Source organism: Vipera ursinii, assembly GCF_947247035.1.
Source record: "Vipera ursinii genome assembly, chromosome: 3".
NCBI lineage: Eukaryota > Metazoa > Chordata > Lepidosauria > Squamata > Viperidae > Vipera > Vipera ursinii.
The window spans coordinates 2,794,583-2,807,173 of record NC_139516.1 but is presented as its reverse complement, the minus strand read 5'-3'; the positions used below and the strand labels follow the sequence as shown (position 1 = coordinate 2,807,173).

The window sequence follows — 12,591 nt, the reverse complement described above, 5'->3', positions numbered from 1 at the left end:
CCCAAAACCTCAGAGGTGTGGCAGGAACAGGATCTCTTATAACAGGGGTCATCCAACTTGGCCCTTTTATGACTTGTGGACTTCAACTCCCAGAATTCCTCAGCCAGGCACGTGTGCCTGGCTGAGGAATTCTGGGAATTGAAGTCCACAAGTCATAAAAGGGCCAAGTTGGAAGACCCCTGCCTTATAATAACACTGCATCTGGTGGATCACTGCCTGCCAATCACCCCTCTTCCTAATTCTGTTTTCCTTATTCCTAGGTCTTTGGCACCAACGTGATGGTGACTGTAGCCAAGTCATTTGAAGCCCCCATCAAACGTGAGTAGCGGATTTCAGAAACTCCCGAATCCGTAGGGATAGCTCACATCTAACCCTGGTGAGATTTGGGATGAGGGCGTTGTGCCAACAGGGTAGCCCCTTCCCCAACTCCGTAGGGGCCTTCAAGACCCAAGGGAGGCCTTGACATACTGCCGGTCCATCTAGCGACCTTTCAAAATTTACAACAAAAGTGGGAAACCGTTATTTTAAACAAATGCCACAGACCCCATTGCTCACTTTGGGGTGGGGTGGGGTTTTCCCTCCCCCCCCCCAAAGCCAAAAGTCATGTTTTCTTTCGTTTTTTACAATCTTCGTCCAATCCATGCCAGTTGCATGCCAGTTGCAAAGCAAAGTATTGGTCACCACGATGTAAAAAAGAGGTTGAGACTCTACTGCTAAGCTTGTAAGCCGCCCTGAGTCTTGGGAGAAGGGTGGGATATAAATGGAATTTAAATAAATAAATAAATTAAATAAAAAGATGGCAGAGAATTGCAACAAAGATGATCAGGGGACTGGAGGCTAAAACATAGAAGGAACGGCTGCTGGAATTGGAGATGTCCAATTTAATGAAGAGAAGGACGAGGGGTGATGTGATAGGAGTCTTCCAATATTTAAGGGGCTGCCCCAAAGAAGAGGGAGTCAAGCTATTCTCCAAAGCGCCTGAAGGCAGGACAAGAAGCAACGGATGGAAACTAGTCAAGGAGAGAAGCAACCTAGAACTAAGGAGAAACTTCCTGAACAATTGACCAGTGGAACAACCTGCCTCCAGAAGCTGCGAATGCTCCAACACTGGACGTTTTTAACAAAGACTGGACAGCCATTTGTCTGAAATGATAAAGGGTTTCCTTCCTGAGCAGGGGGTTGGAGTAGATGACCTCCAAGGTCCCTTCCAACTTACTATTATTACGAAATTTTGGTCATGTGAGCATATTGGGGATGCTGCAATGGTGTAAAAAATGGTCATGTCGTATTTTTTCACTGCCGTGGGGACTACTTACACATGAATCTAGTCAATGGAACAGTCCAGCCTAAATTCAGTGGAATTCACGGAGGGGGCGGGGGGGGGGGGCTGGGTTTGGTTTTCTTGTGGCAACGCAGTGACTTTAAAGTGGTGACATGTTTAACTGCACCTTGCAGCTCAGCTTGCTCTTCTCCTACGTCAATCAAGAAGAAAATGTAATTTAATATTCAGTGTCAAATTGTTCCAAAACAGTCGCCTGTTTTGGATTCTTCCATTTCCTCTTACTGTCACCTCACTTCCACTTTTTCCCCCCTGCAGTGGTTTTCCCCCAAGATCTGCTGGAGAAGGGCCTGGAAGCCGACAATTTTGCCATGCTGGGCTTGGGTGACATTGTCATTCCAGGTAAGACCAATGCTGTAAATTCATTATCTATCTATCTATCTATCTATCTATCTATCTATCTATCTATCTATCTATCTATCTATCTATCTATCTATCTACCACTATCTCTATCATCTATCTCTATCTATGTATCTCTGTCTTATCTTCTTCTCTCTATGTCTCTCTCTCTTATCTATCACTATCTTTCTATCATCTATCTATCCATCCAAATCTATCGTATCTGTCCATCCATCCATACAAATAACTCTATCATGTCTGTCTGTCTGTCTGTCTGTCTATCTATCTATCTATCTATCTATCTATCTATCTATCTATCTATCTATCTATCATCTATCTATCTATCTATCTATCTATCTCTATCTATCTATCTATCTATCTATCTATCTATCTTATCTATCTCTATTATCTATCTCTATCTTCTGTCTATCTATCATCTATCTGTCCATCCAAATTTATCGTATCTATTGTATCTGTCCATCCATCCATCCATCCATCCATCCATCCATCCATCCATCCATCCATCTAAATCTATCTCTGTCTGTCTGTCTGTCTGTCTGTCTATCTATCTATCTATCTATCTATCTATCTATCTATCTATCTATCTATCTATCTATCTATCTATCTGCCATGGTGGTGCAGTGGTTAGAATGCAGTATTGCAGGCTTGACTCTACACACAGCCTGGAGTTCGATCCTGACCGGCTCAAGGTTGACCCAGTCTTCCATCCCTCTGAGATTGGTAAAATGGGGACCCTGATTGTCGGTGTGCCAATAGGCTGACTCTGTAACTCTCTTAGGAAGAGGTAGATAAGTCTAAGTGCTATTGCTATTTCTATCTAAAATAAATGTACACCAAATAGATATGATAAAACCAGGATGGTCTAAGTTAGAAGTACGGAGAAGCTGTTAAATTTTTTGTGAAATATAATGGCAAGTAGATACAGGTAATTCTTGACTTAGAGGCACTTGTTTAGTGACCGTTGGACGTTATAATGGCACCGAAAAAAGTGACTTAGGACCAATTTTTATACTTTCATACTTTCATGGTCATACTTATGACCATTGCAGCAAAACCCTCCTCCCCCACCCCCCGTGGTCACGTGATGACATGATCAAAATTCAATCGCTTGACATTTATGACGCTCCCATTTATGACGGTGGCAGTATCCCGGGATCACGCGATCCCCTTTTGCGACCTTCCGACAAGCAAAGTCAGTGAGGAAGCCGGATCCATTTAACGGCCGTGTTACTCACCGAACAACCGCAGTGACTCGCTTGATAAGAGCGTTCAGCGAGAAAAGGTGTCAAATGAAGCAAAACTTAATTTAACAAGCGTCTCGCTTAGCAACAGGAATCGACGGGGCTCAATTTTGGTCGTCAATGGAGGACTGCCTGTATTTGTAGCCACAAGGGGGCGCTGTGGGGCTATGCAGCTAATTGACATCTGGAGATCCAGGTGGCTGGCGGGGCCAGATGTTAAGACTTAAAGGTGATTTTATCCCATCTTTCTCACCCTCCAGGTATCTTCATCGCTCTCCTCTTGCGCTTTGATATCAGGTAAATCCTTTGCAGCAACTTAACAATGGAAAAATGCTTCTCCCCCCCCCTTCCAGCATAAATAATCATAATCATAAAGTTGGGGGGTCATCTAGTCCAACCCCCTGCTCAGGCAGGAAACGCTTTCAAACAAATGGCTGTCATTTAGAGGTCAGAGAGCGGGAAAGGTTGGGTTGAGAGTGAGAAAGATGATCAGGGGACTGGAGGCGAAAACATACGAAGAACAACGGTTGCAGGAATTCGGTATGTCTAGTTTCATGAAGAGAAGGGCGAGGGGGGACAGGATAGCAGCATTCCAGTCTCTCAGGGGCTGCCCCAAAGAAGAGGGAGTCAAGCTGTTCTCCAAAGCGCCCTGAAGGCAGGACGAGAAGCAACGGATGGAAACTCATCAAGGAGAGAAGCAACCTGGAACTAAGGAGAAACTTCCTGACAGTGAGGACAATTAACCAGTGGAACTCCTTGCCTCCAGAAGTTGTGGGTGCTCCATCCCTGGAGGTTTTCAAGAAGAGACTGGACAGCTACGTCTGCAATAGTATAGGGTTGCTGGCTTGGTATAGGGTCTCCTGCTTGAGCAGTGGGTTGGACTAGAAGACCTCCAAGGTTCCTCCCAGCTCCTGTTCTGTTCCGTTCCATTCTACTCTATTCTCCAAAACCCCAAGAATCTTTGGCAGAAACAGGCTTATTTTTATGAATGATTATAAACCACCCTGCTTGTGGTTTTTGCACAACCCCCGAGCCAGCTTGGATTTGCACACTCACCTGGGGCCACAGAGGTCTGCTGTTGTGCAAACGAATGTGGCCAGCGTTAAGAGGTTTGCCCACTCACAGCAATAGAGAGATCTATTTAGCTGAGAGAGACTGTAAAAACAGGGAGATTTGCTTGGCATATAAAGGAAGATTGGAACGGGGGTGTGTGTGTCTTCAGACGCGGCCCTTTTACGACTTGTGGACTTCAACTCCCAGCATTCCTCGAGCCGGGCACGCTGGCTGAGGAATTCTGGGAGTTGAAGTCCACAAGTCGTAAAAGGGCCACGTTTGAAGATCCCGGGATTAGAAGATCCCTTCCAACTCTGTTAATTCTCTTATTCTCTGGCTATCTCTTGCCCTGGGGCTCTGCTTTCCTCACACACACACGCCTCGTCTTGTGGGTCCGCACCTGGGTTCTGGACTGCCCTAATCCCCCTCCCTCTCCCCCCCTTTTGCTTGTCACTGCAGCTTGAAGAAGAACACCCACACCTACTTCTACACCAGTTTCGTGGCCTACATTTTTGGACTCAGCCTCACCATCTTCATCATGCATGTCTTCAAACATGCTCAGGTGAGCTTCCCGGCCCGGCCTCCCATATCAGGTTATAGGAGCTGAACCTGAGACCCCTTTATGACCTGTGGACTTCAACTCCCAGAATTCCTCAGCCAGCATGGCTGGCTGAGGAATTCTGGGAGTTGAAGTCCACAAGTAATAAAGGGGCTATAGATCCCCCACCCCTGTCTTAAAGGGACAGGCCAACAGCATGGCTGGCTGAGGAATTCTGGGAGTTGAAGTCCACAAGTCATGAAGGGGCTGTAGATCCCCCACCCCTGTCAGGCCAACTTAAAGGGACAGGCCAACAGCATGGCTGGCTGAGGAATTCTGGGAGATGAAGTCCACAAGTCATGAAGGGGCTATAGATCCCCACCCCTGTTTTAAAGGGACAGGCCAACAGCATGGCTGGCTGAGGAATTCTGGGAGTTGAAGTCCACAAGTCATGAAGGGGCTATAGATCCCCCACTCCTGTCTTAAAGGGACAGGCCAACAGCATGGCTAGCTGAGGAATTCTGGGAGTTGAAGTCCACAAGTAATAAAGGGGCTATAGATCCCCCACCCCTGTCTTAAAGGGACAGGCCAACAGCATGGCTGGCTGAGGAATTCTGGGAGTTGAAGTCCACAAGTCATGAAGGGGCTATAGATCCCCCACCCCTGTCTAAAAGGGACAGGCCAAAAGCATGGCTGGCTAAGGAATTCTGGGAGTTGAAGTCCACCCATCTTAAAATGGCCACGTTTGAGAAACACCAGGCCACAGGGTTTGGGCTTCTTGGCACCTTGGCTGCGCCTCCGCTGCCTTGCAACAATGACGGCCCCAGGTTGGAGAAGGCTTCTCACCGGGGACCATGGGAGGGTCGTGAGGAACTCTGCTGCTGTGAATGAGGGGTGTCTCATAGCAGGCCGGACCCCGATTCCCTCTGCTCTGCTTCTCTCGTTCTAACGTTCCCTCTTGATCTTCCTTCCCCAGCCAGCTCTGTTGTACCTGGTCCCGGCTTGCATCGGCTTCCCGCTTCTGGTAGCCTTGGCCAAAGGAGAAGTGACCGACATGTTCAGGTGAGTGGTTTTGTGTGGCACAGGTAGTCCTCGACTTACGACCATCACAGGGCCTGGAATCAATCAACCAGTGGAACAGCTTGCCACCAGAAATCGTAGGCGCCCCATCGCTGGATATTTTGAAGGAGAGACTACTAGACAGTCACCTGTCTTGAGATGGTCTAGGTTCTTCTGCTTGAGCAGGGGGCTGGACTAGAAGACCTCTAAGGTCCCTTCCAGCTCTATTCTATTCTACGATATTTTCTGTCACAATTCCTAGGTTCAAGGTGCCCGCATGACTGACCCGACTTTACCACCTGGTGGTGACATTGGAGCCTGTCCATTACGGTCATACGTTGTGATGGACATAAAGTATAGGGTTTCCTGCCTAAGCAGGGTTGGACTAGATGACCTCCCTTCCAACATCATTATCATCATTATTACTGTTATTATTATTATTTGGGGTCACCCGTGAGACCAACCTGACTTTATGACCTTTCGGCGGTCGTTAAGCGAATGCAGCGGTTGGGGGTGCTGAGTTGAGGGGGGAAAACAACCCACCCCAATAAGTCTACAGAAGATGTGGGCAGACCTCTCTAGAAGGTAACCTCCTTGGAGAGTTAGGGTCTCCCACACAGACTCGAAGACCCGGATACAGGTAGTCCTCGACTTAACGGCCACAACTGAGCCCAAAATTTGATCACACGACCCCAGGAGACCGCAACCGTCATAAATGCGGATCAGTTGCAAAGTGTTGGGATTTTGATCACATGACCACGGAGGAGGAGGAGGACTGTGGGGTCCTTGGTGCTCTCTGAGCTGGGTGGTTCTCTTGCAGACGTTTCATGACCCAACTCAGTAACATCAACACTGGTTGAAGAGAGTGGGGTTTGGGGAATGGAGGAGGAGGAGGACTATGGGGTCCCTGGTGCTCTCTGAGCTTGGTTGTTTGCTTGCAGACATTTCATGACCCAACTAGGGAACGTCATCAGTGCTAGGAGAGAGTGGGGCCTGTAGAGTGGAGGAGGAGGAGGAGGAAGGTTGTGGGGTCCTTCATGCTCACTGAGCTAGACTTACAGGCATCTCATGACCCATTTCTAAGAGTTATGGCATCTTGTCGAGAGACGTCCACCAAAAAAGCTGTCCAGGGCGTTTGGAGAATTTGTTCTTTTGAGGCTTGGCTTGGCTTTGTGAGTGGAGTAGTAAGGTGGAGAGAGCTTTACCTTGAAATTCTCCACCTTCTACTTCAACTGCTCTTGTTTCTCCTCCCCTCTGCATACATTCCCATCCTCTTCATAGCTCCTACAACATCTGACCTGTGATGGACCTCAACTCCCAGAATTCCCCAGCCAGCCATGCTGGCTGGGGAATTCTAGGAGTTGAAGTCCACACATCTTTCCCAAGCTTGAGAAGCCCCGAGCACCTTCTGGAGCGCCTCCTAGAAACCATATGAAGATGTCCATCTTGGTTTCTCGCAATCTTATGGAGTCTGCTGGCCACCACCTTCGGTTTTTGGTAGGCTTTATTTGCCCATCTAGTCTGTGCCGTAGGATTTGCCTACCATCCTAGGGTTAACCTTCCAAGCCTGCTTAACAGGAGATGGCTTGTCCCATCTTCTCCAAGCTTGGCCTGTGATTCTCTCCCAAACTTTGGGGTCAGCAAGAGAGGTTAAGGTGGGCCAGGGATCACGACAGTCCTGTATTAGTCCAACAGGCTGTATCAGGCCTTGAATACATCTCAGCTTCTCTTCTTCAGAAGTTGTAGAGACTTGGACCACCATTTATCTGGAATGGTATAGGGACTCCTGCCTGGACTAGATGACCTCCAATGTCCTTTCCATTGTTCTATGTTCCTAGTGGGGTGTTAAAAGCTGGTTGTGGCTCCTCCATCCCTGGAAGAAGAGATTGGACAGCCATTTGTCCAAAAACGGTGTAGGGGGTTGGACTAGAAGACCTCCAAGGGTCAGCCATGTCCAACCTTGGCCACTTTTAAGACCTGTGGACTTTCAACTCCCATAGCTGACTGGGGAATTCTGGGAACTGAAGTCCACAAGTCTTAAAAGTGGCCAGGGTGGGACACCTCTAGTAGACGGTCTCCTGCTCGAGCAGGGGGTTGGACTAGAAGACCTCCAAGGGGCACCCGTGTCCAACCTTGGCATCTTTTAAGACTTGTGGACTTTCAACTCCCATAGCTGACTGGGGAAATCTGGGAACTGAAGTCCACAAGTCTTAAAAGTGGCCAGGGTTGGACATCTCTAGTAGACGGTCTCCTGCTTGAGCAGGGGGTTGGACTAGAAGACCTCCAAGGTTCAGCCATGTCCAACTTTGGCATCTTTTAAGACTTGTGGTCTTCAACTCCCATAGCTGACTGGGGAATTCTGGGGATTGAAGTCCACAAGTCTTAAAAAGTGGCCAAGGTTGGACACCTCTATAGATGTTCTCCTGCTCGAGCAGGGGGTTGGACTAGAAGACCTCCAAGGTTCAGCCATGTCCAACCTTGGCATCTTTTAAGACTTGTGGTCTTCAACTCCCATAGCTGACTGGGGAATTGTGGGAATTGAAGTCCACAAGTCTTAAAAAGTGGCCAAGGTTGGACACCTCTATAGATGTTCTGCTCGAGCAGGGGCTTGGACTAGACGACCTCCAAGAGGCAGCCGTGTCCAACCTTGGTGCCTTTTAAGACTTGTGGAGGAGGGGGTTGGACTGGAAGACCTCCAAGGTCCCTTCCAACTCTTGTTATTCTCTAATCAGATCACCCCATGGGATACCCCTGTTCTGATCCCCCCTGAACTCTTTCTCCGTGGGTATCAAGCTGCAAAGGGAATTGGGGCAACAGTAGATTTAATCCAACAGTAGGACAAAGTTACACCAACCCACCACAATATTAAGCTTGCTGATTTACGCCAACTCTTCCTAAGCTGCTTCTTTCTCTTGCCCCCCTCCCCATTGTGTCTCTGTCTCTCCCCACTCCTGCCTGCCCCCCCTTTTTTTTCTCTCTCTCTTTCTCTCTCTCTTTCTCTCTCTCTTTCCTGCAGCTATGAGTCTTCTGCCGAAATCTTACCCCACACCCCCCGGCTGACCCATTTCCCTAACGTCTCCGGGTGTCCGTCCAGCTTGGCTGACTCCATGCAACAGATCCCGCCTTGTTCCCACAGACGCCGGCAGCAGAGTCCCAGCATCATGTAGCCCCCCTCCCCTTTCTTCCACCCCCCACCCCAATCCAAGGCCCGCCTCTGTGACTCTGGCCAGGTAGGGGGAGAGCCTAGCGTCCTGGCGGAGTGGGGAGGGTCTGGGAGTTCAGCGTGGGCCACTTGTAGACAGAACGTTCTTTTTAATTCTCATGAAAAGGGTGTTGGGAGGGGGGGGTGTCTTATAGGTAGTCCTCGGCTTACGGCCACAGTTGAACCCCCATGTGTCCCTTGCTAACCACGACGGTTGTTAAGGCAGCTTTGCCGCATTTTGACAACCTTTCTGGCCACCGCTGTGAAGTGAATCCCTGCAGTTGTCAGCAACGCGGTCGTTAAGTGGATCTGGCCTCCCCCCCCTTGACTTTGCAGGTTCGCAAAAGGAGATCACACGACCCCGGGACCCCACTGCGGCTGTCATAAATAAGAGTCAGTTGCCAAAACGTCTGGGTTTTGATCACCTGACCCTGGGGAGGCTGCAACGGCCGCAAGTGTGAGAAACAAGCCATTTTTTTTTCTCAGCGCCACTGTTAAGTTCAAACGGTCACTAAACGAATCGTGGTAAGTTGAGGACTCTTTGTAGGAGATTTTCTTTCCCCCCCCCCTAATTCTTCTGAACAGGGTGTTAGGTTGCTGATCTGGAGCAACAACCGGCTCGTGATTTATAGCGAGCGGCTAGATCAGTGTTTCTTAACCTTGACAACTTTAAACGGATTTTGGTCGTAAGTCAAGGACTACCTGTGCCTCAACTTACAACGGTTCATTCGGTGATGGTCCGGAGTTATGATGACGCTGAAAAAAAGTGACTTAACGACCACTGTTCACACTTAGTGACCGTTGCAGCTTCCCTGTGCTCAGGTGATCGAAATTCAGACGCTCGGCAACAGACTCACACTTACGACGGTCGCGGTGTCCCAAACTCACGTGATCCCCTTTTGTCGACCTTTCGACAAAAGCAAAGTCGATGGGGGAAGCCAGATTCGCTTAACAACCGGGTGAGAGAAGTCGTAAAAGGGGACAAAGCTCACAACAAATTTCTCACTTAGCAACGTGAATTCTGGGCTCCGTTGCGGTCGTACGTTGAGGACTACCTGCATAAGTAGTCCTCAACTTAGGGCTGGTCACTTACCAGCCATTTCAAGATATATCAGAGCCCCCCAAAGGATTTTTGGAACCCAGATTCACAATTGCAACGGCCAGGCCCTTCTCTGCGGTCATACGATCACATGATAGATGTTCAGCAATCAGCCTAATTTGCTGATTTCTACTGATCTAGTTGAAATACTGATTTAAATGTCTAGCCCAGGGGTGGGGAACCTTGGCTCTTTTATGACTTGTGGACTTCAACTCCCAGAATTCCTGAGCCAGCATGGGGGAACTATGGCCCCTTTATGACTCGTGGACTTCAACTCCCAGAATTCCTGAGACAGCATGGGGGAACTATGGCCCCCTCATGACTTGTGGACTTCAACTCCCAGAATTCCTGAGCCAGCATGGGGGAACTATGGCCCTTTCATGGCTTGTGGACTTCAACTCCCAGAATTCCTCAGCCAGCATGGGGGAACTATGGCCCCCTCGTGGCTTGTGGACTTCAACTCCCAGAATTCCTGAGCCAGCATGGGGGAACTATGGCCCCTTCATGACTCGTGCACTTCAACTCCCAGAATTCCTGAGCCAGCATGGGGGAACTATGGCCCCCTCGTGGCTTGTGGACTTCAACTCCCAGAATTCCTGAGCCAGCATGGGGGAACTATGGCCCCTTCATGACTGGTGGACTTCAACTCCCAGAATTCCTGAGCCAGCATGGGGGAACTATGGCCCCCTCATGACTCGTGGATTTCAACTCCCAGAATTCCTGAGCCAGCATGGGGGAACTATGGCCCCTTCATGATTGGTGGACTTCAACTCCCAGAATTCCTGAGCCAGCATGGGGGAACTATGGCCCCTTCATGACTCGTGGACTTCAACTCCCAGAATTCCTCAGCCAGCATGGGGGAACTATGGCCCCCTCGTGACTCGTGCATTTCAACTCCCAGAATTCCTGAGCCAGCATGGGGGAACTATGGCCCCCTCATGACTCGTGGATTTCAACTCCCAGAATTCCTGAGCCAGCATGGGGGAACTCTGGCCCTCCTCATGACTCGTGGACTTCAACTCCCAGAATTCCTCAGCCATCATGGCTCAGCTTGGACACCTCTCCCTTTCCCCTCAGCGTGGCTGGCTCAGGAATTCTGGGAGTTGAAGTCCACCAGTCATAAAAGAGCCGAGGTTGCCTGCCCCTCCTGGGCTAGCCCATCTATGATACGCCACATGCTAAATAAAGAAAGTTATTTCTCGGCCCTGATTTATGACATTTTATTTCATTTTTTTTGGTCAGAAACTGGCCAAAACCCCCCCCCCCCAAAACACGTCCCTTGTGGACAGGGCCTGGCTTAACGGCCTCAGCCTTCTTTTTTTACAACCGTGGTGTAACGGTTAACCACCAGCCGTGCTTTTCCGAGGTGGGAAGCTGAAGCCCACCCCTCTTTAAAGCAGGCCAGCTGGGGGATTCTGGGAGTCGAAGTCCACCCGTCTCAAGAGTGACCCGAGTGAAACGGAGAGTAGGGTGGGGAACGGGTGCTATAAACCGGACTTTCTTTCCCTCTTGCCCCCCCCCCCCTCCAGCTACGAAGAGAAGGCCGCCGCCTCGCAGGAAGTGACGGGAGACCCCAAAGAAGAGAAGACGGAGACAGACGCCGAGAAGAAAGAGAAATGAGCGCCGGCAGCTGCGCAGACCGGGCCTTCCCCCTCCCCGCCCCCCCCAGCCTCTCCCCCTTGCAAATGGTTTTCGTTTTTCCCTTCCCGAGCCAACTGGATGGCATTGTCACAGCCCCGCGTGCGGTGCGCATGTGTGTGTGTGTGTGCGCGTGTGCATCTGTCTTGTCTTGTCTGTCGGACCTGGGGCAGCACGGGACCCCGATCCGTGCTTTGGAACCTCAGATCTGGCTTGCCGGACCCTGGAATCCTTCCCTTGGGGGGGGGGGTAAACAGGCCGGTGTGTGTGTGTGGGGGGGGAGGTAGAGTTAATGGTTCTCCCCCTCCTCCCCACCTCAGCCCCCCCCTCCCCTCCCTCCACCCTGAAAAAAAAAGCTTTTCGCACCGGTTCCCCTTCCCTTCTGCATTGTCTCGGGGAGTGGGGGGGGGTCGAGGGAGGGGTCCCGGGTGCTGATTTTTAAATTTTGTATTGTGGATTTGCTTCTTCTTATATTAAAACGGAAAAAAACACACACACACACACAAAATGAAAGCCAGAAGCAGACCCAGACGGCTTTTTGGACTGAATTCTGGGAGTTGAGGAGGAGGCTGGATTGTGTTTTTGTTTGAGGGGGGGTTGTGTGTGTGTGTCAGGCTGTTCACAGGCAGCAAGGGGGCACTGGTTGCGGGAGATGGTCACCAGCAAATAGATGTGATAAATAATAAAACGGTGGCGACGACAGTAACACCCAACGGCTTGCCCACGGGGAAACAGAATGACTGTGGCGAAAGAAGGCAAAGGATAGTCATTAGACGCCTTAGTTGCGATCCCAGAGCATCTGGAGCATCCCTTGGACACCCCATCGTCATGGTCCGATGGGGGGGTGGGGGATCGGTCAATTGCCAGAAGGCAGCTTTGCTTGGAGCAGCTGACATCCTGCGAAGATATCTTGAGTGACATCCCAAAGGTGCTTTTTTTTTTTCCCCAGGAGGCAACTGGCCTTTTTGGATTGTTCTTTGAAGACGTTTCTCTCCTCATCCCAGAAGCTTCCTCAGGTTCTGACTGGATGGTGGGGGAAGGGAAGGATTTATACTCCTTGCA

General features: G+C 49.9%; 1 protein-coding gene across 2 annotated transcripts in view; it reads left to right on the top strand.

Annotated features, from left to right (window-relative positions):
* The window catches only part of HM13 (histocompatibility minor 13), a 36,043-nt gene extending 24,266 nt beyond the window's left edge, over positions 1 to 11,777 (top strand). The window contains exons 7-12 of one of the 2 annotated variants that reach the window (XM_083360939.1): positions 261 to 318; positions 1,598 to 1,681; positions 3,201 to 3,237; positions 4,453 to 4,555; positions 5,508 to 5,593; positions 11,421 to 11,777. In XM_083360939.1, coding sequence (XP_083217065.1) covers positions 261 to 318; positions 1,598 to 1,681; positions 3,201 to 3,237; positions 4,453 to 4,555; positions 5,508 to 5,593; positions 11,421 to 11,511 — 459 coding nt within the window. In that variant the 3' untranslated portion in view covers positions 11,512 to 11,777. Of the gene's footprint in view, positions 1 to 260; positions 319 to 1,597; positions 1,682 to 3,200; positions 3,238 to 4,452; positions 4,556 to 5,507; positions 5,594 to 8,606; positions 8,801 to 11,420 lie in introns of those variants that run through there. The other variant, XM_083360938.1, reaches the window with a different exon arrangement.
* The last annotated feature ends 814 nt before the right edge of the window (positions 11,778 to 12,591 follow it).